General features: G+C 48.5%; 4 protein-coding genes across 4 annotated transcripts; 2 read left to right on the top strand and 2 right to left on the bottom strand.

The window, feature by feature from the left end:
* Positions 1–7,208: 7,208 nt before the first annotated feature.
* LOC135395002 (uncharacterized) lies at positions 7,209–7,913 on the bottom strand. The gene has a single exon (XM_064626163.1). The coding sequence runs from the start codon at positions 7,911–7,913 to the stop codon at positions 7,209–7,211; it is 705 nt and encodes a 234-aa protein (XP_064482233.1).
* Positions 7,914–10,092: 2,179 nt separating this feature from the next.
* LOC135395009 (uncharacterized) lies at positions 10,093–10,653 on the bottom strand. The gene has a single exon (XM_064626175.1). It carries the CDS (start codon positions 10,651–10,653, stop codon positions 10,093–10,095), a length of 561 nt encoding a protein of 186 aa, XP_064482245.1.
* Positions 10,654–23,977: 13,324 nt separating this feature from the next.
* Positions 23,978–26,083, top strand: LOC135395018 (uncharacterized). Its single transcript, XM_064626187.1, has one exon. The coding sequence runs from the start codon at positions 23,978–23,980 to the stop codon at positions 26,081–26,083; it is 2,106 nt and encodes a 701-aa protein (XP_064482257.1).
* Positions 26,084–26,212: 129 nt separating this feature from the next.
* LOC135395024 (uncharacterized) lies at positions 26,213–27,331 on the top strand. Its single transcript, XM_064626200.1, has one exon. It carries the CDS (start codon positions 26,213–26,215, stop codon positions 27,329–27,331), a length of 1,119 nt encoding a protein of 372 aa, XP_064482270.1.
* Positions 27,332–27,763: the final 432 nt, after the last annotated feature.

Genomic DNA, 27,763 nt, shown 5'->3' on the forward strand with positions numbered 1-27,763 from the left:
TCTCACTTCAGAGTGACAATTAGAGCAAACCTAGACTGTAATTCGTCCAACGTTATCTATCTCCTTCAATGTAACGCATGCCAAGCACAGTACGTGGGCCAGACAAAAACCGCATTCAGAATCAGATTTAACAATCACCGATTGGACGTGACGAAAAAACCGAATCTTCCAGTTTCACGCCATTTTAGCCAGCCAGGGCATTCAATTAACGATGTTTCAATTTTCCTTCTTCAAACAAACTTCAGTTCCGACCGGTGCCGAGAACAGCGCGAATCTTACCTTATCTACAAATTCCAATCTATCATAAACGAGGACCCCGGTGTACTGTCAACAATAAGAAACTTATCTGCTTAGATAGTGTACTGCTGCTTGTTCCCCTTTTCTTTGCAGAACAACAGTCCACAGCCCTTGGATTCCATCCCACCTCCCGGACTATGACCTCTTCACCGGACATGACTCAACCACTTCCTTGTACTTGACCTGCTGACGGCCGCCAGGTGGCGGGACCCCCCGATTGTGACGTCATTGTAGCACTGTATAAAACTCCAAGTGTCATTTGTCATTCTTCAGTCCTGACGAAGGCGGAGCTTCCGCCGCAACGTTGACTTCCCCCTTAACTTTCCACTAGTAAATAAATAACTCCCCCTTTTTCTACTTCCTACATCTTCGTTGTCTGCCTCATATTTTGTTAGTACCTATTTAATTTCGCGGTCGCCCGAACCCCTTTCTTCCAGTATATATATATATATATATATATATATATATATATATATATATATATATACATATAAAACTTTTGCCGCTGAACCGCTTGGCGAACCCGTCTAGAAAAGTATTGTTTTAGTTCCAGTTCAGTTTGAAGACGACAAAAAATATAGTGGTTCACTGTTCGACACCCTGTTTTCAATAATGAGCTATACATATTTGTGACTTGCATTTTGGAAGACATATAACTGCGAATTCAAACAAGTCAGGAAAAAGAGGTGCGGACCCTCGTAATCGAACCTGGTTCTTCTGATCTGTAGGCGTCGTGTGTTGTCGATGCCTCACAAACTCTAATCATCATCATGATCCCTAGTCCCCCCTGCACATAGCTAAAGAGAAACGCGTGCAGTGTAGCGGTTAGCATATCTAACCTTAGATCAGGACGTCCAGGCTCCATTCCTAGCGTTAGCACCTCTTTTTCCTGAGTTCTTCGAAATGCATTCATACTCTTAATGTGGATTGCCTTGTAGTACCGTACAGTCTATACTCGTATTAGACGGGTTACATTCATCGATGATCAAAACCAACAGTGCTTGAAAGTAGCGCCACCAAGCGTGTGGTGTTACCCACTAACGTAAAAATTATATAGGGTGTGTGTATTCCAATAATTTTTGTGGAATACACACGAGACACACGAGACCGCTAGGTGGCGCTACGCTCACGGTCATGATTGGATTCACTGATAATCCAGGAATACCTGTCTAGAAGGGGCAATTAAACCCTTCATAACAAATCTTGGATGGTTTTCACTTCGCAATCCACTCTCTCTCATCCTGTCTCTCACTTTCTCTCTTTTTCTATTCTTCAGATGTGCAACGCTCAGAAGTTATACGGCTTTCAAGGGGGCTATGTGCTCTTTGACTTCGAGCAAATAGACACAGGAAACAAGTGCGGGGATACCAACTTCACTCATGGTTACGCGGACGCGCACTACATCAAGACCTACATGTAAACCTCACTCACGGGTTGCTAGAAGCCATATGTTGATGCGCTCAACTGTATTCTTGTAATTACAGCGCCATTATGTTTGCATTTTGGATTGTTTTGTTTTTTCTCAAACACAATCGCAATAGATGTCTTTTGAGAATAGATAGCGGTAGAACCTTCACATGCATGCATACACACTTCTCTCTGGATTGTCTCCTTCCTGACCATTGACTTGAGATATACTGCGCGATACTGCTCTTTTTCTATTTTTGGGCATCATGGCAAAGTAAGCTATTAGTATAATTTTCATTATTACGAGGTATTCCTCATTACAACGTACACGTGGCATTCGAGCAACTTATTATACTAAGTTATTTTTATTTGTCTACACTATGTAGCGTATGGGGGAGGGTTCCCCCGTCCAGAGCGCAGCTTTCTCTTCCTCTACCTCTTCTTCCTCTAGGCGTCCGACCTAGTTCGCTACATGCTTCCCAGCCTGCAGTCGGTTCCTGCGGGAACGGTAAGGGACCATGTTCCCAATAGCGGCTGATAAAATGGTTCCCAGTGGTCCCTTGTTTTTTAAGGCTCCGAGGAACCCCCCCCCCCCCCCCCCCTGTCTCATGCTCGTGGTGGAGCGAGAGCCGGGTATGCCTTGCAAGACAAGAACAGCAACTCGGTCTCTGATATCCGGTATTTGGGGGATGAAGCGGTTGTCGGAATTGCGCTTCATGTTTTGTCTGTACTTTTCTCGTTTCAACGGCATCTTAAGGCGTCCCCTCTGGTCAACGAACCGACTATCCCTACCTGTTCGTAAGGCGGAAACGTTGGGACCTTTTGGAAGGCAGCAAAGTTGGTAGTCCACGCCGTCAATTGCTAGAGCTTGAACTGTAGCCCTGGTTGTCTAGTGAGGCCGGTGCCTCTTTCTCAAGTTTGCGTCGGATCCAGCACGGCCGAGAGCAACAGACTTGGACGGAACGAGCTTCCTCTTAACGATGCTAACACCAGCGCCGAAGCTATCTAAAGCTAGCTAATACTAGCACCCAAGGTACGAGATGGTCTGCCATTGGCTAACAGAATTAGGTGTAAAAGGTTTTCGCTGACAAAACAGACAGCAAAGTTATTTGTCAGTGGGCGCAACTGCAAGCCCGCATTTATTCGTTTTGTTTCGGCCGCTTTTGTGTGCCTTGCTGGGTCCCCTCACATGCTGTGTCAATACTTGAGCTTTCCCCTTCCCCTTCCACCGAACGTCTCACTGTATAGGACTTTCCCACGATCTTGGATATTCCAGGCAGTCCTCGGCTTCTTCCGAGCATCTTTCACTTTCCAACCGACATTGTCTTTTCCTGTGCTCGCGGACGCGGATCCTTGGAAGGCCGGTTGCGACTGCTGGGGACAGGAAAACCTAGGGGGATCCTGTCATTACATAATTCTTTGAAGCAAACGAGGAGGTTATCGACATATTGCGGTGCTTTGATCTGCGCTCGCCGGTGTAGGGTGTAGAGAGACGGTGAATAACTCAAGAAGCACTCCAGTGTTAGACCGACAGCTGCCCGATGCGGTCCTGCCGGACATCGGCCCAACATACGCTTTGCTCAAGGCGCGCTTTTGGCTCAAGAGATCTAGCCAGAACTTGTGTTGTCGTTGTTGGACTATGAGTAAGTGTTCAGCCTGTCGCTGCTGGCGAATATGTCTTGAAGGCTAAAAGGGATAGTCGAACCGGAACTGGGAGGGGTCGAACTGGGTTGTGGAACTGGGAGAGATGACAGCTGCTGGCCTAGATCGGTTCCTCCGAACCGGGTCGCCTTTCTGCCGTCTTCAGATTAAGCTTCATAAGACGCTGTGATCGAACCTCACCGTAGACGACTTCGTATTGTCCAGAATGAACCGGGTGAACTGTAGAGGAGTGGCTTCGTTCCCGTCAACTCGGTAACTGCCAAGCAGCAAACTTTATCCAAACCATTCTATCACTCGTGATCCTAGCCGACTGCGCCAAATATAATATGCGTTCATTCGTCTACACTATTTTAGCGTATGGGGGACTGTCCCCCTGTCCAGAACATATATTTCTCTTCCTCCTCTCCTCCCCCTTCCTCTAGGCGTCTGACCTAGTTCGCTACAATAGGTAATTAGACTTACCCGGTTATTGCATACAGATACTCAGTTGATGAATTGGGTGCACATTTTGCAAATATTTAGTATTTTCTCCGCTTGAACGTTTGTTGTGTTAAGATATCTACTTTCTCTACCGAAGAAAGGCTATCGCCCATCAATGCCAATCAGCCAGCACACCATTATGAATCTCATGTTGCACGACAGAGTTTTTTTTTTTTTTTGTGTGTGTATAGGGACAGCTTCAAGTGTGCCCCATGTAAGGCCCTATGTAGAAGAGACGTAAGCTGTGGTTTAAGCAGAAAGGAAGTAGTTGCGTCTGCACTGGAGCTAGCAGTTCAATCAAGCTTTAAATATTGCCTGCACCTGCACTGTAGAAATACCAACATTCGAATTAGTAAGAGGTGCTCGCAGGTGTAGAGTATGAGGGAGAATGTTTATTAACGCTTTTGACTTTGTTGAGAGGAGTACAGCTTTCTTTTCCCAGAATGCCTTGCTTAGTATTACTTGCAGCCATAACTCTCCAGTGTTCTTTAAACATTTTATTTCGGTCCTGCGCACCATAGCCACATTAGTTAAGGCTGCAATGCTAGCCACATCAATCGCGTGTGGATGAACGAAATCAACTGATGACCTAGCTTGAAAGCGGAAATAATGGAGGCTCTGTCCCACTGCACAGCGTACTTCAAGTACCTGATATGGCGAAGAATACGTAGGCTTGAAAACACGATTTTGCACATTGGACTGCATTTACACTCAATGCATGAAACCGGAACGCAACACAGGGTCAACTCCTGTTTCAATGAGGGTTACAAGCAGACGTTTTCTCATGCATAGTTTCCGGCGATGTAGACCCATTGTGGTATAGCGCACGAGTGAGCTTTGGACATGCTCATCGTCACGGACAAGAAAACTGAATAAAGTGTGGAATGATGGGGGAAGGTGGTGGATGCGTTGTTTCAACGATACCACACCCATGACAAGAGGACCCTGGCAAAAACCATTTGACAATCGAACGACACAGGCGTAAGCAAACGAATGATCCATAACTTAAAAACCCGAGACTAGGCGACAAAAAAACGACAAACACAAACAAGAATGAGAAGAAAGGAATGAGTTTCTGATCAAAGTGAAAAATCGGGCATGTTGGTGTTGATCTTGCATGACGAACTAGCACTTGGAACGGGACAGAGAGGAGGGATGACAGGAGAGGTGCTAGACTTCCAAGAAAATAATTTATTCGCAACATAATACTGTCTTTTAATATCTCAGTCAGATAGCTATGACGTCACCCACACACCCGTCCTCCTTTTCCTTGTTCCACATGACCCACATTTTTGACACTTGGTTATCAAAGAAAGCGATAGATGCATGAGTCACACACTGCTGCTTGGTTTAGCTGATTTGGAATGCCTCTATTATTTCTCTGGTTGGCTGATCACGAAAAGATCATTTATCCTCGTCTCCGGGAATCTTGGAGAACAGCCCCACGAGCAACAGTGTGTTAGTAATGCTTCTATCACTTTGATAAGAACGTAAAACTAAAAATGTGGGAGAAGGAAAAGGATGACCAGTGTGTGGATGACGTATTTTCCATCTGAGTGTGATATTTAAAGACAGTACTATGTTGCTAAGAAATCATTTTGTTGGAAATCTAGCACCTGCCCTGTTCTTTCTTCTCTCTGTCCCGTTCCAAGTGCTGGTTCGTCATGCAACAATGAGTTTTGTAGATAGCGGCAGGCGAGCGCGAGGCTCGAGTGTCTCGGCCGGCAGCGGAAGAGCGCCGGCGTGCGGTGAACGTCAGGCAGGAGTGATGGTTGATGAAGTTGTGAGGCGCGTGTGTGCCGGTTGGACGTGCTTTTGTAGAATAGAGTCAGTAGGTCGGTATACAGCAGTGTGCTTGCCGAGCTCAGGAAGCCATTTGGGAACGAGAAAAGGATGTCGAATGCCATGCCTGTATGAGAGTCGTGACAGTGAGTCTGGACAGGTGAGGTTGAGGATACGTGAAGAGCATTGGGCTCGGTCGGTTGCCGTATCACACGACAACCATAGCTGTGCCTTGTAGCGCCGGACAGGAAATGGAAGAATGTTTCCGGGCTGAGCGGCAGCGTGCCGCCGGTGCCGGACTTGCGGGAAGGTTGCCAAATCTGGGATAATGAAAAGGGCAGAGTCACGTTCGAGTCACCAGATGTAGAGGCCGATGGTGTTCCCCTACACCAGTCCCGACCGGCGATGATAGTATGCCAGGGAGACCTGGTGACGGTGGCCTACCTCCATGGTCACGCCGGTGGAACTGACAAGCGGGTGCTCGAGGCGCGTGACCATCCTCGTCATTGTCCACTGACCGCCACAAGTTGTAGCAAAACACCAGTGACCAAAATCGTCATTGGAGGAGGCAACATTTTTTTTATTGCAAGCCTGATTTCTGCTTCTCGGTTGCTGATTACCATTAACCGTACCTCGGGACACACTCTGAATGTTGACCACCGGGGACAGGGACACAATCACACCGATGAAGGGGTAAGCAGCCACCTATTCCAATGCACTGAAATGATATTTAAAAACATTGTGTTGATATGTTTGCGTACTACATGCCAGCAGAAAGCAATCCTGCATTTGCATTCTCCTTTACAACACTAATCTAAAAAGAAAAATATAAAAGAAGACTAGAAGAGGCGCGCCTTAACCGCATAGCCACATTGTGAGGACAGCTGCGCCAAAGTATTTGAGAGCCGGACGAGCGCCTTTTTATGAAAAATAGGTCAGCAAAATTGTCACAACGATGCGTCGATGATCCTTTATCAACAGATTAGGAAGTTCAACGACATCGTTCTGTATGACGGTTACTTCTGTAGCTCTCATGCGACGAAGTTCGGCTTGTAGTGTGCGGCATTTAGAGACCGAATTGCTTACTGTCAGACCCAGGAGAGAATACGATATGACAAAGTGAGATTTCGTTGGGACCGCTCGAGCGGAGAAATGAGACGCAAAACACGATTAGACGGGGCACGGCAAAACTTCCCTGTGACTGAGGGAAAAGACAGGCGCATCACAACAGCGAAGGAATATTTCTTTTATACTGCGGGAAAAGGGTGACGCAAGGCAGAACAGGAAATACACAGGACACTTTCGTTGAGGATGACGAGGAGACATAAACAAGACAGAAGACGGAGTACAGAGGCAAAAGGAACATTTTCTTGAGGCCTAGGGAAGAAAGAGACGGAATACAGAACACCGTGTATATAGGAGAAGTAACGTTTCCTTGGAAGTGAGCAAAAATGGACACGGGATACCGGACACCATGTGCAAAGGAGACAATAGCATTTCCTTCGGACTGCCGTTTGATGCGATCTCAGGGGAAGCCATCTGAGTTTATTTTCGATACTACAGCCGGAGAACGGTGCTGTTCACCGGAGCCGGAGAGTAATCGAAGTGGTGCACGCACCGGAAAAGGCGTGAGAACAAGCGCGGGTGGTACGGATGGAGCGATTGTTTTCGGCGGCGCCACAGGAGCCCTCCACCCGGAGAAGCGGCAGCGCCCAGTGAACCCTGCGGGGGCGTTTCAGCGGTAGCAGAGGGGGCCCAGATGGAGGCACAGGAAGGGGGGTTTCGGTTTGGTGTAGAAAGGCGGGCTTCAGTCTTGCCTTCGCGACGACGTCCTGTCGTCGAGGGAGTTGGACGGTGATGTGGTGTTCCGAGCGAGCAAGCACGGGGTATTGGCCTTCATGGGGAGGCTGGAAGGGACCCCGCACGGAGTCTTTGCGGATGAAGACGTGCGAGGCGGTAGCCAGTGCTGCCGGCACGTAGATTGACCGCGGCTGCGAGTTGCGTGACGGCGGAGGGTGGAGAGAATGCATGGCGGAACGGAGGCGGTTGACGTACGTGGTATAGTCAGGGGGCGGATAGGGGGATGACGGAAAGAAATCGCTGGGAAGGCGGAAGGATGTGCCGTACACCATCTCGGAAACAGTGCAACCCATATCCTTCTTGATGGCGGTACGGATGCCGAGGAGGGCTAATGGAAGACTATCCGTCCAGGACTCTCCAGCAGGATAGGCGCGGATGGCTGACTTGAGTTGTCGGTGGAACCTTTCCACGAGCCCATTGGCCATGGGATGGTACGCGGTAGTTCGGACGCGCCTACAGCCGATCGTTCGCAGGAGTCTGTTGAAGAGCGCCGACTCGAACTGACGTCCGCAGTCAGTTGTAATTGTGGCGGGCACCCCGAAGCGGCTGATTCACCCTGTGACGAAAGCTTTCGCGACGGTGTCTGCAGTGATGTTGGAAATGGGGATCGCTTCGGGCCAGCGAGTAAAGCGGTCGATGCGGTTGAGGATGTAAGAGTAACCGTTTCTGGGGGGTAGGGGCCCTACAATGTCCAGGTGGACGTGGCTGAAACGGGCGTCAGGTGGAAGGAACTGCCCGGTGGGCGGATGAGTGTGCCGATGAACTTTGGGACGCTGGCACGGGATGCATGCGCGGGTCCAGTATTTGATGTCGCGATTGATGACAGGCCAGATGTATCTGCTGGTGATGAGCTCTTGGGTCGCTCGGATGCTGGGATGGGATAGGTTGTGCAGAACGTCGAATATAAGCTTGCGGTACCGAAGAGGGATATAAGGACGTGGCGTGCCGGTGGAGGTGTCACAAGCCACAGGTCTAGAGGAGTGCGGTAGGGTGACGTCGTCGAAGCGGAGCGGAGTGGAGGTTCACGATTGATGGGTGAGTAATTCAGGGTCGGTATCTTGAGAGGCAGCGATGTCATCCATGGAGGGAATAGCACTGCAGGGAAAGGTAAGGACACCCACGGAGATTTGTGAAAGCGCGTCAGCGACGGGGTTATCCTTGGCTCTGACGTGCCTTATGTCGGAAGTGAACTCGGCGATGAAGGATAAATGGCGAGCTTCGCGCGGTGAGCGGTCGGTAGAGTTCGACGTAATGGCTGAGCTGAGCGGCTTGTGGTCAGTGCACACGAATAATTTACGACCTTCCAAGAAATGTTGGAAATGACGTACAGCACTATACATGGCGAGCAGCTCCCTGCCGAAAGTGCTGTACCGTGTCTCCGGTGGTTTGAGCTTACGTGCAAAATATGGAATGGGTTGCCAGACGCCATGCAACTTCTGTTGAGGGACAGCTCCTAAAGCAATATTGGAAGCATCCACCATCAGGCATGTTCGAGAACCTGGAATTGGATATACGAGGAGCGAGGCATTGGCCAATGCGGCTTGGATGGCGCGGAAAGCTTCGATGGCCGAAGGTGTGCAGTCGACGGTGGTACGCGGCGCAGCAGAAGAAAGCATCGCTTCCAGATGGTGTATGAAGGCCGAGCAGCCGGGAATGAAACGCCGGTAGAAATTGACCAGTCCAAGAAACTCACGCAGCTTGCGTTTTGTAGTGGGCTGGGGGAAGTTCCGGACTGCCTCAACCTTGCCGTCGAGGGGACGAATTTCTGAGGGGTTACTCGGTGTCCGAGGAAGTCCAGCTGGGACACGCCAAACTGGCACTTGGTAGTCGTGTCGTAGATGGGCCGTGCAATCTTGTATGTTCGGCAAGGGATATCGATCAGGAACTGTCACGTTATTGAGCGCGCGGTAGTCGCCACATGGTCTCCAGTCGCCGGTCTTTTTAGGGACCATGTGTAATGCGGATGACAATGGACTTGACGAAGGTCGGACAAAACCCAGTTGTAGGAGATGCTCAAACTCCGCGCGGGCGATGTTAAGGCGTTCTGGAGCGAGTCGCCGTGGGCGGCACTGTACTGGCGGGCCCGTTATCGTGATGAAATGTGTGACATGGTGCTTGACCGGGCTGTTGACGTTAGGTGGACGAGTGATATCGGGAAACTCTTGAAGTATCACCTCAAAAACAGACGTGGCGAGAGCCGGAACGAAAGTGGGGTGCAGCGGCTGCAATGCGGTGGCAACGCCGTGAACAGTAAGGTGTATATTGGCGTCAACAAGTCGGCGGCGGGCGACGTCGACAAGGAGTCCAAAGTGGCGGAGGAAATCGGCTCCAAGGATAGCATGACGGATAGTGGCAATCCAAAATAGCCACCTGAAGCGGCGGCGAAGGCCAACGTCGATGGTGAGCGAACGTTGGCGTACGTGGCAATGGAGGTTGAGTTGACGGCCCGGAGTGGAGAGGTTTGCTGTCGAGTTCTTTTGCAGAACGGCGTCGCCGGAATAATACTGACTTCGGCACCAGTATCCACGAGAAAACGGGTGCCGGAAATCTTGTCTGTGACGAAAAAGAGACGGAACTCAGGGGGGTGGGAATCACTAGCCGCCGTTAATGATCGCCCAGGCCGTTTCCCGACGGCCAAGTACAGGGCTGCTGGCAGCGACGAGCGCAGTTGCGGAATGTGTGATGGTACCAACAGTAGGTGGAGGCCGGTGGTGAAGTGCGGCGGGAGCGCGTGGGGGACTGCAAGCGACGCGCCGGCGAAGGTGTGCGCCGTGAGGGGCTTGCCCCGCGGTTCGGGAAGCGCTGCTGCGACAGGTGTGAGACAAGTTCGGTGAGGCGCGCAACTTCCTGGCGCAGGTGGCCGAGCTCGGAATCATCAGATTGCGTATTGGAGGACATCGCGGCGACGGTGGGAGGGGCAATGTGCAGGACGCGGTCGGCGAGTTCTGCTAGCTCTGAGAGGGGCAGGGCGCCCGATGCTGCTAGTGACACGCGTACATGGGGAGGGAGTCTCTGGAGGAAAAGTTCCTTGAGGATAGCAGGGTCAATAGATGATGCTTTGTCGCCAAGAAGGAACTGCAGATGGCGGAAAAATTGAGTGGCGCGACGATCACCGAGCTCTTCAGACGAAAGCACTTGCTGCAAATGGTGCTCCTGGGATGACATGAGCCGTTTAACGAGAGCGTCCCGGAGGACTGAATAGGGTTTGTCTTCCGTCGGCGCGTAGAATGTCCCGAACCTCAGCGGCGGCGGACGGGGGAAGACCTTCAACCAGGTGCTGGTACTTGGTGGTTTCTGATGTAATATGTCGCATGTGGAAGAAATTGTCCACCTGGACAAACCAGAGGGGGGGATCACGGGCCCAGAATGGGGGGAGACGGACTTGCGTGGAAGCCGAGATGCTTAATGCCGGGCTGACTGAAGAGGCAGGTACCGCTGACGGCGAAGCAGAAGGGGTAAAGTTCGCGTTCGGGTCACCAGCTTGAGGGGAAGCCATCTGAGTTTATTTTCGAGACTGCAGCCGGAGGACGGTGCTGTTCACCGGAGCCGGACAGGAATCGCAGTGGTGCACGCACCGGAAAAGGCGCGAGAAGAAGCGCGGGTGGTACGGATGGTGCGATCGTCTTCGGCGCCGCCACAACTGGCATTTCTCGAACATGCCGTGTGACTGTCGCGTACCGCCGTTACCACCTCGCTTTCCCGTGGATGAAGATTGCTCTGATCGCTAGCAGCAGGCTAAAGCTTTTCACCCGATACGCAGAGACTGTCCGTGGAGGTGTCTATTCGTGATATGGTGATCGTAGTTTTCAGTTTTCGTGGTGTCACAGGATCACGTGTCCCTGAGAGTATCGGGGGACTCCAGTTGAGCTGAATAGCGATTTTTGTCAGAGGCAACGGTATCCAGAAAGGACGCGGGGTTGTCGACGGTCATATGACAGTGCAACATCCCGTTGCAAAACATCCCTGCTTTTCTTGCCGGTGACATTTACGCTGTTGAACCATGACGTTCGTTGCTGTCGATTGGTGTCGTGAAAGCGCTCCCTCAATGGGCTCGCATTATTTCATAGTAGAACTCAAGGCCGGTGCGCTCGCACAGGACTGCTAGCAAATTTCGATAGGGTTTCGCACTCCCCTTTAGAGCATTGCGCGGGCATTGTCGGACCGAGCTTTACGTTTTGCGCACGTCCCCGTGCCAGGTTCGGACTCGACAACACATACCATGGTGCGGCATGTACGTCAACAGACTTCATGAGACTCGACAGCTGAATTTTTGTGTCAACTTTCATGCCTATTTCGTGTAACGGGTCTCGGTTCTTCTTCTTCATAGGGGTTAGGAGATGTCAGCCAGATGGCTACGGCTTGCTACTCCAAATTCCACACACATGCACTCACACACGTTGGGGCCCACAGGCGTGGTGGGCGCGTTTGGACAGCAGAAGGAGCGTCCTTCAACAAAGCCAGAGAGGAGCAACCGCGTACACACGACACCGCTCTCTCCGTGAAGCAGAGTGAGACGCTGATCAAGAGGAAAGCGTAGTGCAGGGTTCTGCACGACCCGCTCTATCCTGCGATGCGGATCCCGGTTTGGAATTTCCCGCGGGTAGCGGGTCGGTTGCGGGTGATATTAAATGCACCTGCGCGGGTTGCGAGACTGTTCCGGGCAGCGTTTTTGGCACAAGCACTGCTGGCGGGTCGGCCACGAACAAGCAACGGCTACAGCAACAACAACGAAGAGAAAAGATCATACCAAATAATAAGTAAACAAAGGCGCCGCAGCCCCTGCTGGTCGGTTCCGGTAGGGTGCGGATTTCATTTTCTGGTAGAGCGCGGGTGGCGGGTCTTGTCAGAGGAGGTAGGGGTCGGGTATGGATTTCACCCTCAAATAATGAGTTGCACTTCATACGGTCCAAATGCCCATTTTGCCCAACTACCAAGTATCCGTCTGGCTTACGTGAACATTTGGGAAAACAAAATACGTGATAGCGCTTTTCTAGAGAAACCGCTGTCTTGTCCCGCGTCCCGAGTTTCCTCAGCTATCAAACAAACCAAACAGTGCACGTATGCACAGGTCATGCGCTTTTTGGCACTGTAGTCGCCTCTGGAGAAGGGGTAGAGCACTGATGGGCCGGATTTTCAGGCCCGTGCCCTGCCCATACACCAATATTTCCGTACTGAGGCCCTATCCAAGCCAAGTTGTGGCCCTAGCCAAGACAGGTTGTTCGTGGAGGCTGACGTGGAAATCGTCACTTTTAGCTAGCCCGGAGCTACAGCGGCTCGTCTGAGAGAAAAAATTCATCGACTGCACCGCAGCTGTGTGAAGAGTGCCGCAGCTGTTTTGCGGGAAGTCTCAGTAAGTCCAGATTGCAACGATTTCAATCTCTGTGCTGCTAAAACTCATTTCCTCTGACACGCCAGTGAAGATTTCCATGAATTGTCTTCTTTCACAGGGCACCGTTGACGTGGCGAAAGGCTACGCGGAGCATATATTCCTGTATACGCTGATGCCACAGGCAAGGCGGCCTGAACTTTCTGGCACAATTCAGGAATATAACGCGATGCTGCGCACGATTCCAGCTGTCCGTGCCGGTGACGCTACGGTGTTGAGCATTGACGTGAGTAGTCGCTTCTTGAACGCTAACTGTGGAACTTCCTGGTGGTCATGGCAGGTATTTTATACAGTATGCTCGTTAGTTTTGGAAAAACAGTGCGACAAAAAGTAACTGGGGCTACCTTTGTGGTGCTTCAATTACAAACAGGTGCTGGTCTTGATGTGGTAGCTGTTTGTAATTCAAGTATCACAAACTAGTTTCCAGTTGCTTTTTATCGCGCAATTTTTCCGAAAATAAAATGCGTACGAAGTACTGGCACACGCCTACCAGGAATTCCGGTTTATTTATATTGCTGTCTTTGTGAAGTGCTGTTTGTAAAAACATTCCGTATATATGTTCAAATATATTTTACAGCACAAGGTCTTTACCAGGAACAAGGAGGTGAAAGACGGGATGCTTTCACGGGATGGCTATCTCATTTCCAGGGAACGGGGGTTGTCGTGCCTAGCAGGCATCCTCCACACAGCCCTCGTGAAGCGCTATGGACCATGGCTGAAAGCACCGGGTCCGCGTCGTGCCATCATACTCAAGCCAATGAAGTCGTGTGAAGAATGTCGTGCTAAGGGACACCCCACGAGTGCATGCAGGCCTGTGCGCTCACCGTGGTGAACGCTCACCATTTTAGCCACCATGTCATGACGACACAGAACGATGTTACCACCATTACCTGCTGTATTATAACAACCACGTCATCTGATCCCCAATCCTATGCTCACTTCTGTCAGCAGCAGCAACGTAGCCAAAGCTTTTTGTAACCTGTTCCTCCTGCCATGGCGTACTTTGCCCCATGATTAGTGTACAAATGGCCCACATCTTACGCAAGACCTGCCCGATAACTTTTGTAAACAACTATCATCACTCCAATGGCGATTTTGTAATGGCTCCATGCCGTCTGCCATCTTCCGGCTGGGCTGTCTGCTCGTTACCCTAGGCACCCTGAGACCAGTAGTTTCCTTAGAAGTTGGTCCAGGGCACATATGCCCCCTCCCCGTGATATTTCCTGGAGCAGAAACTCTAAACACAGCGAAGTGGTGCATGATAATGCGTGTGAAATTTGAAATTGAAAGACTACTGCGTTGCTTGCCACTATGAGTGCGAGTCACTGATGCCCACTGTAGCCTGAATGAGATGGCTGGGTATTTTCCTACGGGTGCAACTCGTGCGATATGTTTTGGTTAATAAAATATATAATGCTTCATAGCAAGCTTTTCAAGGGAAAAATGTATTTCTCCTCAAATTCGTATTGTGGTCCGTACAGATGTGTTTGCAGTGTTCCCCCGGACTCAAGTTTTTCTTCAGATGAAATCTGGTCAAGGTGACCAATAGCCATTGTTAGTAACCACTGGTTCACCGATTCCTGCAGGCAGAAAATCCTAGACACCCAGCACCCGAAAGATTAAAAAGAAATCAGTAGCATGTGTTCACTATTGGTATATTGGATATATTTTATTGAAGAACGCAGCATGTATACATCGTCACGTTTTCTGCATTACTTACGCGTATCAGCTCATGCTTGTAGCCTCAGAATGTTCATTCGTGGATACAGTATCCAAAAGAGCACATTTCATCATTGGCGATGTGGCGTAAACACATAATGAAGTACCATACAGTCCGCTGCATGTAGGCGCACTTGGACATGAAGGTCTCGCACATACGGCATCAACATATAGCATCCTGGTGGACAGAGCCAGATTCATAATATGGGAATAGTAAAAACTTGGAACGTGTTACTCAGCAACGAGTTTCCTTCTTGAGCAATGAAGTAGCAACTGATAGTTGCTTTTGCCATGCTTGTCAGTTGGCAGCTAAAGCCTCAGAGTATGTGTTTATGGGGAAGAAAATGTCCAACAGGGCACCATTCATCATTGGCCACATAATGCTGAACCAGGTACAACACTGGCAAGGGCAGGTGCTTCATATTCAGCGAGAGAGTGGGAAATTTTCAAATGACAGATAAAGGCAGTAACACTTAGGAAGTTTGACCTTTGGGAGTCTGGCCATCATATCTGCAGTAGTACTGGAAACCTGAATCTGAAAAAGCAATTTTCATATGTTGAAATGACATCCAACTAAAGGCAAGATGGCAAGAGGACGTAGCGCAGAGCGACATGTTGGGATGTTGCTCGTGCTCAACAATGCGGGCAACTGGCGACAGTTGGGAGACAGCTCTGCACAATTATGATATTTACCGACCTTGTCAAAATATCAAAATGGATTCATACTCAGGATGTCGACATCTGAACAGGCTGGTGGAGCTTCAAAAGTGCTAGGAACACCATTCATGTTTTTTTCCACAATTTTCATTCACTCAAGCCAAGGTAGAATACCATGATGGCCTCACACATATAGCATCAATATGTGGACGTGTTTCAATAATGCCTGGGAAGAACGACGGTTTTGGGACAGCTCTGCTATATTTTCATACACTCAAGCCAAGGTAGAATACCGTGATGGCCTCACACATATAGCATCAATGTGTGGACGTGTTTCAACAATGCCTGGGAAGAACGACGGTTTGGGGACAGCTTTGCAATATTTTCATACCCCGTGGAACTCAATGCTGCGCCTGAAGCCTTCAACGACGATATCCTTCTCCATACTGGTAGAGCTTCTGTCCCAGTTCTTGAAGCACAGATGCTTTTTTGGGCTCGACCCTGCCTGGCAACTTGCGCACAGTGTACAAAATTTGTTCCGGACGCCTAGGAACAGTACTTTCTTTGTGCGGTACCCAACAATTACAGCCTGCAAAAACGAAAAATGTCAGGATTGTATTCCACAAAACTCTACCGGCAATGACAATGTTTCCAGGAATTATGCATCTGTATGCGTATCGTACAAACTCATGCCACAGGATGTATACCACTCTAGTAAGTGTGTTTACCAAAAGACAGCAGTGCCACTAATAGCACCAGAGGGGTCAACTTTTTCCTCCAAATAAATGCTCATAGTGTTCTTTCCGCAAATGGTGGCCAGAGACTTCCTGTATATCCCGTCTGCCAAGCGGTGTGCAAGATAAATCCTTCTTTTTCGCGCACCTTTATTTAGTGTAGATAACAATATTTACTTACCAAGCCAGAAAGAGCGTCGTACTTGTTCTTGTATGAACATTTGCACCAAGCACCCTCAGCAACGACCGTAATTATAGGAAAATCGTCAGCATCGACGTCCCCAGCCTCCCTAGCTAACCAGGCTTCCTCAATGCAAGCTTTTCTTATTTCTTCCCAAGCTGTTTTGTCGATTCCTTTAGCAACAATATCCTGATACTTACTGTACGTGCTACTAGCCATGCCGGGTATCTCCAGAAGCACGTAGGAGCTCGAGAAGGCCTGAGAAACCAGAACCTATAGACACGATACCGTTCACTGCTGAGGAATTGACGTCCATGCGTTGTTGAACAAGTTGATCAACTGGCGCCTCTGTTGTGACTACATCTTTCCTCAGACACATCCTGCACTTCAAACTGAAAGAGCTACACAGACCTCGCCGATGTTCTGATACAATTTCCATGTCAGCCAGGCCGCAACCAAACGGACTATGTACCGACAAACTTTGCAAAGACGAAGAGAAGTGATCAATCTCCACTATACGCCGACCATTCACACTGCTTGTGCACTGAGTCTGTGTCTGGTGAACATTGCCAGTATCGAAAGATGGAGATCGACTGGGTGTAACAGCAGCAGTGGTTGGAACGGTACTTGCTCTGGAACCGGCAAGCTCGTCACAATCTGAACTGCAGGGGACTACATTACCTACCCCAGCTGAATCAGCAAATGACGAATTTGAAGGACGAATTTCGCTTGTGCTCGAAGCGAAACAAGCATTCCGACCGGCATCACTTACAGTTTGAGGAACAACACTACCACCAAAGGTCGAGCCTACAAGGGTATCTGCACGATGTGGAGTCGTCGAAGTGCAGCGATCACTCGGAACAGCACGGCTGGAGCATCCTGCATTACCAAAATCTCTCAAATCCGCAGGTTCCGTGACATGCCTGCCTCTACCACGTAAATTCGCAAAGTCCTTCTTCTTACGTTTCCGTTGTCCGTAGACGTGACTTCGAGCCATAATGGGTAAATACTATGAACACGTAAAAAACACACAAGGACAGAGAGCAAATGAACATGACAAGAAAGTGAAAAAACGCGTAACTTAGCCACGAATTGGTCACTTCAGGACGAACCGAAACCACGGACGCCGATCAGCTGCTGCGCAATACGCGGAGGTTTACAAGCGGAGTACGTTCGGGCGCTGCGAGTGGACGGCGCCATCTTCCGGAATCAGTGGTAAACGCGCCTTGGATGCATGCCTGTACTCACTTTCAATTCTTTTTCGGAAAAACAGAATGCTAAAAACACAAGAAAGACGGGTCATTTGAATCCTGAAACATGTCCCCGGTTAACCTCAGAAGCGGATTGTTTTTATTCGCTTTCATTTGTTTATTTGGATTTTTTGAAGCTGTAGCAACAAAATTCGTTTCTTTTTCTTTAAAAAAAATACAACGCTAGAGAGGTATTTCAGTTCCCTGAGTTAAGAGATCTTGACGTCACCTTTCCAATGAAAGTTCCCGCATTCCGATCTGTCTCATAGTTCGGCGACAAAACCTATGGGAAATTCACATAGAAAACAGGGGGTGGTATGTCCTCTTAATACATTAGCGGCAACGTTATCCTGCAGCAGGTGATTGTACAGGAGCGTCAACGTAGTATATTTTCAAAGCGTTGTAGATGATTCCTTATGAATTAATCTGATTGAAGCACCAAAACTGAAACAACAACAACAACAATAAATGAAGAAGTGATGATGACATGGGATGTTTCCCCGTGGTAGCCACAGGACACTACCCCATATCACAGTGGTTAATATGAGAGGATGAATTATGGTGAGATTGAAGCGACGACAGGTCGGAGTTCTGTTTAGAGCTCTTCGAGGAGTCCAGTGGCATGCATGAAAGCAAAAAGGGAGCGAAGAGCCCGACACTGATGCGCAGGGGACCTCCATGGGCCAAGTACTTTGGACAGGCTGAATGGTCTATGGTCGAGGAGTTCAAGTTGGCGTCGAAGTACCCGGCGTTCACACGTGTACCGCTCACAGTCATCGATGATATGGGGGATCGTAGCTGACCAAAACTGAAGCGTGCTTCTGTCTTTCCCGGAATCCTACATAGCGCTTGGCAAGCGGCCTTTGGATCCGGAACGCCCAGAATTGTTGAATTATATTGAATTTCACAGTATTGAAGTTGAATCACCTGCGTGGAGGTGAGCCTCCGTGGATTACTGAAGTTACGCTAAAGATCAAAATATTCCACAGATACCAGAAGACAAATGTTACCACAAGTAATAGACGGATCACGCTGATGGTCACCGAACATATTAAAGATGACGTCTTCATCAAGCGGACTATGACATTTAGAGAGCCCCCCGAAAAGAAAAAGCACAGTGCGCGATATTCCATGCCAACATCGCTCATGACCAACGATACGCGCATTCGAAGAGCCGATGCTTTCACCACTCTACGAAATTACATTATCGTATGCTTCCGGCCTTTTGTCTTCTTCCTATCTAGGCTCATCAGCTTACTACGTACATTGCTGCGCATGTTAAAGTACTCGCACCGGTTGAGGTGGATATCGTTCTCCAAGTCTCGGGTGCAAGTCAGAGCGCCTCGCAATCTTTGATAGATTAAAATCGAGTGGCGGCCCAGTGGTCGATTATGCACAAATGCTACAGTTCCCGGACAGACAAGTACGTATGCGGACGCAGACAACTGGACTGAGAGAAGCTTAGCGGAGTTACCGCGCGCTCAATTTCACCACTCAGATTGCGACTGCTGCGACTGCTGCGACATGCTTCTCAGAGGAATTGTGATTGCATGCCTATTCCGCATAACAACATGCCTTAAGACATTTGGTTCCATGGAAGACTTGCTGGCATCTGACGTTCTTCCTCAGGTGATCAGTGTTTTCGCAGCAAACAGGCCAGTGGACGTTAGAACATCAGTTGGGTGCATCGACACTTATTCTAATCATCTGCTCAAGTTGCTTCATAAAATCAACGTTCCCATCGCTATTTGGACAGATATGAAGATCTTCAATGCTACTCTGGAGAGGAACTGGCAACATGCATATCTGGATGGCCGAGTCTTCCACATAATTTGCACTTACAAGGATTTGTTGGTACCTAGAGCTTGGAGCACTTTCCGACAGTGTGCCTTGGATCTGTATGTGTTACCAGAAGGCGCTGATCCAACGAGGACGAAAGGTCTACTTAATTCATTAGGACAGTTCACGGAGAGTTTAGACGTGTTTTCATGCACCGGCATGTTTAATGTCACTATCGCAAACGGCAACGCTTATCTGAGGGACTATGCTTCGGAAGAATGCATTACATGTGACCCGCAATATATGTTTGGGAAGCATCTCGTGAGAAGGCGTAAATTTGAAGGGCAGAACTTAGTCCTTATTTGCACGAAGGGAGGCACATGCATGTGATAGTGCTTCAGGTGACGAAGCTAAGGTTGATTTTGGCTCGCGCTGGGGGTTGTTGTTTGTGTGCTTGTTTGCCGGTCCGCGCTGCATTCCAGTCGCGGTTCCACCTTGGAATAAACGTTGCTGTTGCTACTCAATGTCTCTACTAGTTATCACAATGCATTCATCCCAATGTGGAAACATTGATTTTCACACTGCAACATAAGAACGTGACAGTCACGATGTTTGAGATCGGCTTCTCCGAAATACCCTCTGTCGCAATCAAGACAAAATTTTCGAAGTTTCTTTGCAGGGGTAACGGTATTAGTGCGAATGGTTATTTGAACGGTCACACGTTGATTGATAATGCCATTATCGCAGGGTATTTGGACTCTGTGGTTCTTTCGTTTTATGCTGAGAAGGCGAAGGGAAATGGCTCTAGTGATACCGTTCAGCTTGCAAGTGTGGTTATCTCTACTGTCTTCATTCATCGCATGCGCGCTTATTGGTTTCTCCTATCTTTACATGAAACGTCCGAACAGAGCACACTTAGTGCAAGTCGCTGTCCTCTTTATGGAATCCCTTCTAAGGCAAAGCGTAGTGCACACTACGGCCTTCCTCAACTACCAACCCTTGCGAATAATTTTTGGAGTTTGGCTGATTGTCGGGATGATCGTATCCACGGCTTTTCAAGGATTGCTAATGTCCTATTTGAGAGATATGCCGCTCGAAAAAGGAATAGAAAAGTTTGATGATAAACTGTTTTCAGTTCAAGGTTACAGACTCTGCTTTTTTCAAAGTGCTAGCCAGTGCGGCATGTATGTCTTCACTAGCTTAAAATATCGTATAAAAAGTGGATGTGATTGCTTCAACGCGGATGGCTCCATTAAGTAAGGGAACGATGGAAAGGATACTTATGGAGTTTTGAGCCATCGCCAAGATACTATGCAGAGGCACAACGAACTCCTACAAATGGGCTACAGAAAGGTTGATGATCTCATGGATGCCCTAATCTTGGGCCCAGCGATGGGACTTACTTCACCCTACCTTCACAGCACCCAGAACATCGTGACACAGGGTGTGGAGACATGATTATACGTAAGAGCACGGAACTTGGAAGCGTTCAGAGTGTCGCATCAAAACGATAACGACAACTTCCGGCAGACATCAGAACAGAAAGCGCTGACTATGACCGATTTGCGGCCACCTTTCTTACTGTGGGCAACGGGCATGCTGATATCCACTGGCGTCTTCTTGGTTGAAATGATACTCCATCGTTACAATGGCGCTATTAAGCACGTAATCAGGGTGGTCAGAAGAAGCATGGTAAGAAAGATGCGCTTCCTACTTCGACCATTTCATTTCCTTGCGCATTAAGCCATAACAGTGGACCGCATCGCACTCGATGAATTTTACATATACGTTATCAAGCTTCAGACTTTACACGAAAGTTTTGCCTTGGCGTGTACCTCCACGTGTAATTCACCTTTGATGCACACAGTGACTATGAATGTGAAATAAATGTGTTTTTGCGCACCAGCAACCAGGAGTAGCTATGTGTGTTTTTCGACATTGCGTCCTTATGCAATAGAACATCACAATGGTGACAATGAAAAAATGGCTAAGAAGCAAGCGAGCTGGTGAAGGTGATGCATGAACGAAATCTCAATGACTTTGTGAGACTTCGTGTTTGTGTCTGTCCCTTTGTGTTCCCTAGTCTCGGAGTTTTTACATTGGGCATCACAATGGTTCCTGGTATCTGTTTTGGACTCATAGTGCGTGCTGGCAATTTGCAGACGATTTATACTTTCGTTTGGAGAAGTCGACCCTTATGTGAACATCTTTGTTGTGTAGCTCATCCGTAATCAAATGTCGTTTGTGCACATGTATCATTCAAAGCAGAGAAATCACGATCAATCACTTGTACTGGGTGGTCTCGCAATAAATCATTAATATCCCCAGGACCTCCTTACATGGTCGCGAACAGCCTGACTTCCCGGATATCGATGCGGTACCCATGGGATGTCTCAGAACGGGATTTGCGTTTCGGTTTCACTGAGCAAATACCAGACGTCCGAAGCACGTCTCCAAAATATCGTGTGTAGAGGTTTCGAAGGGGGGCGCAGTCTGCAGACATCCCAGACATGCCCAGAGACATCCTTGTGTTGACCACCAGAGGAACGTTGCCAGAACCTCTTTTTTATAGATATGCCGATATATCGATGACGTTTGTGACAGTTTGTTCACGAGAGCACATTGTTCTTGTGCTGAAAGCTGGCAAAATCTAGATATGGAGTAAAAAAAAAGTAAAGTAAAATTAGTTACATATTTCTATCGTTTTCGTGCTGTTCCTGGAACACATTTATCTGTGCACGACACTCGTCGCACAGATGAGGAGTTCGATCACCTTTACAGCTCCACTCAGCAGATAGTCGCATTATAGCCTCGATTAAAAGCGTAATATCTGTCAGGAAGGAATGTCAAAAATGTTATTCGATACGCACCGAATATGTAGATAGACGGTATGTTCGCAAAGTCCGCACCACCTCACCGTTACAAACGCTTTACGCCCCAATACACTTAACGCTTAGCGAATGTGCGTCGCATCAACTTGTATTTCAGCATATGCTCTGTCCACACTGTAAAAAACAAGCAAAAAACGGTGAAACGGTAAAATTTACAGTCAAAGTGCAGTTTTTGGCTTGAAAGGAAACCAGGCGTGCTACCGTGATTGGGAATACGGCCGAAGTAGTGTTACTAATACGGCACCGACGAAATGTACCGTAATTATGACGGTTATCATCGTAAATAAGACGGCAGTGTGTCCGTAAGTGTGATTACGGTCATATGGCTGTACACAAATCTGCCGTACATTTCACATTGGCTTCCAGTACCCGACATAAGAAATGTGTTACACTGGGTGGGAGCATTGAATTTGAGTAAATGGTTAGTTGCTGTAAGATATACGTGTATTGTGTACATGCCTATGGTGGCACAGTGTTGCGATGCATTGCGTCTCCTTAGAGGCCAGGCCCATGCTTCCAATAAATTTCTATCTGCCGCTACATGCACAAACCTCGACATGTCGTAAAAACAGTGGACCATTATACCACGTCATTGTTTAGTGTACCGTGGGCTCTGAAGATTAAAAAAAAAAACACGCACGAACAACGGAAAACGTTTACTCCTACAAATCAAAATATTCCAGTAACTCTTGTGTACCGACAGAAACACAACGACTCTCGAACCCCCCCTACATTGCCAGTTCCTTCGCTACAAATTCTACATACGCCGGGTGCACGCTGCGGATTTCAAATACACGCGGGCATTACATGAACAGAAAGCAAAGTACGTACAATGTTGCTGACAGTGGCACCAGTAACTGTGCCGCCGTGTCGGCGGCATTTGAACAGGCAACAATGGCGAACGGAACAGAGTCCACACATCGTAATCGCCCCGCTATTTTCAAATTGACAAACTGCGTTCAGAAATGACGACGGGGAAGTCGATGCATGTTTCATATGTCCAAATCCAGTGGCTTTGACGTATGTTTAAAGTGTTATTGTTACTCAATCCCCTCCGCACATCGCGCTACGATTATCGTTCGCATTGTCGAAAGATGTATGCATTGTGTAAGATGTAGACGCGGTTATTTATTGCGTGATTACGTCTTCCCTACTGGGTATAACGGAGGCGCCCTACGGATCAGGTTACAAGTTCAAACTCCTCTGGCAATGCAAAAATATACGTTCTGTAGTCCCAGAAGAGGCATACTTTTGTATTATTCCATGCGAAGAGGTAAATCATCGCGTGTATTATTTCTAGGTGCCGTTAATTGAAGCAGCTGGCGGCTAGAAGGAGCTGAGCAAGATGGCAATTGATGTTCTGAGGCTGGAACACATAGAAGTGACAAAGAAATACAAAGCCTCAAGTGCCTGAGAAATTAAGGATGAAAGAAGGAAGTCACTCAAAAGGTTAGCCAGCTGTAGTACCCGAATCTGCCGCTTGCGCCGATCCGTTTTTTTAATTCCGTATTAGCGCCGTGAAGCAACTGTGGCTATAGCGGCGTACAGGCGTGGACAGATGGAGAGAGTACAGCAGGAAAGGGGGGGACAGGGGTGTTGTGAAACCATGTAAGACAGACCTGCACTGCAGCAACTTCGTTGCTTTTACGTATTTTGGTTTGTTTTGGCATGCTAGCCGTATGGCTCGTGTAGAAGAGAAAGACGTTATAAGCATGTTGTTCCTTTTTGGAATAAACGGGACACGTTAGTCCTTTTTGTTGGAGCGGTCTTACTCCTTAAAGTCAATTCACCCCCTGCTGACTTTCCGGACCAGCAAGATATTCATCACAAACTTTGGTGCCGAAACCCGGGAACTCCTCCTGTGACGACGACAGGTGAATTGAGCATCAAGGATGGACTGCCTCAAGCAGAAACGAGCCGTTGTACGGGCCTCAGTAACGAAACTCATCACGGACGTCGACGCACTACTACGAGTTCAGAGCCCTGCAGCCGGTGAGCTTCAAACAAAACTTGACCTTTTGAAGTCTAAAGAGGAGACGCTACAGTCATTAGATGGATCCATGGAATCTCTTGTTTCCGAAGAAGCCTTTCAAGTAGAGATTGAAGTTGCTCTGTCTTACCAGGAAAAGATATGCACAGCTATATCTCAAATCAGTCAGAAACTGAAGAAAATCCAACGGACAACCCTTCGACCCGACTCTCCAACCAGAGCTGTGCTTATCCCGGCAATGCAACATCAGGGTTCCACCAAAGTGAAACTTCCCAAGATTGAGGTACCGAAATTCAACGGAGATCTAATGAACTGGATGACATTTTGGGACCAGTTTGAGTCGACAATTCACAAGAATGAAACTCTACATAATGTAGATAAGTTCAAGTACCTACAAAGCTATCTGACCGGCAAGGCCGCTACGGCCATAAGCGGACTTCCTCTTACGAACGAGAATTACGATGCCGCAATTGAGATCCTTAATCAACGCTTCAACCAGCGACAGCATATTGTCGACCAGCATCTGAATCGTTTACTCAATCTACCGACGGTTGCCGATGCGGGCGATTATGTCCATCTTCGAGACCTTTACGATGAAGTTCAAGTAAGAGTGCGCGGCCTCCAAGCTCCGAAGGTCGAACAGAACGAGTACGGCGTCATGCTTCTGTCGGCACTGCGAAAATCTGTACCGAAACAGGTGGAACTGGATTACAATCGGAAACATCAGGAAGGAACGCCAGCCAGCAAAACCGAATTGAATAACTTCCTTGACTTTCTCAGAGGTGAAATAGAAAGTCCTGAGAAGAGCGAATACCCAGTCGATGCACGGCTGAGCGAATCTCGATTGAAAATCTCGAAGGATAGGCGGCCTCTTATTCGACAGACGACAGGAGCACTTACGACGGGAGACACAACACAACGAACAGAATGTGTTATCTGCAAGAGTACAGATAATGACATCGAGAGTTGTGTCAGCACAATCAGCATCGACGAAAAAAGAGCGTTACTTACGCGAGAGGGACGCTGTTTCAAATGTGCTAAACGATGCCACAGATCACGTGAATGTCGAACAGCGGCTCGAATCAGATGCACCCGCTGTAACGGGCACCATCTCACGGTTCTTTGCGAAAGAGAGCTGGAGAATAAGACCAGCGGAAACACCAACACTACATTTTCCGGCGTACTCTCCTCAACAACGACACGCAAATTGGAAGCATCTCGTGTCCGGAGTCTAATCCTTCTGCAGACCGCTCGCCTCTGGGCGGAGACGAATACAAGTAGACAACTTGTACGAATTCTACTGGACGGCGGGAGCCAAAGAACATTCATACGAGAGTCATTGTCTCACGATCTACAATGCGAACCGGTAGGGGAAGAAAACTTGTCGATATGTTCCTTCGGCTGCACACCTTCAAGAAGGAAGTGTCGACGTGTCAGAGTTTGGCTTCTCAGTCAGTACAGTCGCGAGGAGATATCTGTAGAAGCTTTGGAGATACCTGAAATTTCCGCAAACCTAATGCACGACCCCGACAGTAAACTGATCACAGCGCTACAAGAGAAAGGGTTGCCACTGGCCGACCTTGTCATGTTTGACGTACGCTGCAGCGACGACATCCAGATCCTGGTTGGTTCAGATCTGTACTGGAGTATAGTGACGGGCGAATCGCAACGAATTGATGACAACCTCTTCGCGGTCAACACCATCTTCGGGTGGACACTTCAGGGACCGTCAGAGATGTCGGGAAACCTTTGCGCCACCGTAGGCGTATTCAGACTGACTGTGGATAACAATGAAAACGACGTTTCTTCGCAGCTTCAAAGCTTCTGGGCGCTTGAACACATTGGTATATCTACAAATGAGTGCGACGAAGAGAATAACGGGGTCCTGGAGCAATTCAACGCAACCATCAAAATTAAAGACAAAAGGTATGAAGTCGGTCTTCCATGGACTAAGAAAAAGACGGAACTACCTTCGAACCTACAAGTGGCAAGCACCAGACTCCGATGACTAACAAATCGTCTAATGAAAGATCACCTACCTATGGAAGAATACGACGACGCCATTCTTCTCTACCGACAAAACGGTCATGCTGAAGTAGCCCCACTGGAGTAAGCAGCGGAGAATACACTCTACTACATGCCACACCGAGCCGTGATTAAGCAAGATAGAGATACAACGAAAGTAAGAGTTGTATTTGACGCATCCTCTAGTGCCTCTGGCGAGCCATCCCTTAATGATGTCGTTCACGTGGGACCAAACTTGAACCCAGAGATTCTACACCTTTTGATAAAGTTTCGTAGCGAAGCTGTGGCTCTGGTCGCCGACATTGAAAAGGCTTTCTTGCAAATCAGCTTACCTGAACGGGATCGTGACGCGTTGCGGTTTTTGTGGTACGTGACAACACCGAAGATAGGACAACCTCTTCCCGCGATCGAAGTCCTAAGGATGACTCGGGTGCCATTTGGGGCGGCTGGTAGCCCATTTCTTCTCGCCGCAACCATACGCTATCACTTCCGGAGGATGTCCGATATGTACCCAGATACCTGCAAGCTCCTAGCCGAGAGTTTTTACGTCGACTATTTGGCAACCAGTATCAGTACAGTTCAAGAGGCGAAACGCCTTTGGAAAGAATCGGTTGACATTCTTGAAGACTGCGGCATGCGACTTCGGAAATGGAGAACAAATGATGAACTGTTACGTGGAATGTTTCGGGACCTATATAACGGCGACGACTCTATCCGACAGACTGAGACGAAGGTACTGGGTCTTATTTCGGACACTGACTCAGACGCTCTAAGGATATCTTTGAAATCCGTGCTGGAATTCTTACACACCGCGCATGATACCAAACGAACAGTACTTCAAGCCACAGCGCGGGTCTTCGATCCACTCGGATTTCTAGCACCGTTTGTTATCACGGCGAAGGTCATGTTCCAGCGACTTTGGCAGAAGGGAATACGTTGGGACGAAGTTCTCCCACCTGACATACTTGAAGACTGGCACTCTTGGTGTCGCGAGCTTCCCAAAGCCAATGATTTGTGCATTCCCAGAAGGATAAAGCGCACGGGGACAGTCCGACAACAAACGCTTCATGTATTCTGCGACGCTAGCCCGCAAGCTTACGGAGCCGTCATCTACGTCAGAACAATACAGGAAAGCAGCCTGTGCACAGTTCGTTTAGTCGTGGCAAAGTCTAGAGTTGCTCCTTCGAAGACGGTTTCTCTCCCACGCCGGAACTGCTGGGGGCGTTACTGAGAGCACGACTTCTGTACTACATTACCAAGAGCTTTGGTGCCAACCTGTCTACTACATTGTGGACGGATTCGATGATTGTCATCAACTGGATCAAGGGTGACACGCGTCGGTACAAGCCCTTTGTTTCCAACAGGACCACAGAGATACAGGACCGCACGAACCCATCGGACTGGCGATACCGCCCTGGTAAAGAAAATCCTGCCGATCTCCTGACACGGGGAATTTCGATTGACTCTCTCCAAAATCGAGCCGATTGGTGGGAAGGGCCGCCGTGGCTGCATGAAGACGAGGCTTACTGGCCACGACACATGTAATTGATAGGATTCCAAGACAAGGAAGTTAAAGCAACTGTCGTGCTGTCAGCTCCATCAGTGTCAACCTGTCCCGTTCTGGAACTGGCAAACTTCTCTTCCCTGAACAAGGTTATCCGGA

The sequence above is a fragment of the Ornithodoros turicata genome, chromosome 1 (genome assembly GCF_037126465.1).
Source record: "Ornithodoros turicata isolate Travis chromosome 1, ASM3712646v1, whole genome shotgun sequence".
NCBI lineage: Eukaryota > Metazoa > Arthropoda > Arachnida > Ixodida > Argasidae > Ornithodoros > Ornithodoros turicata.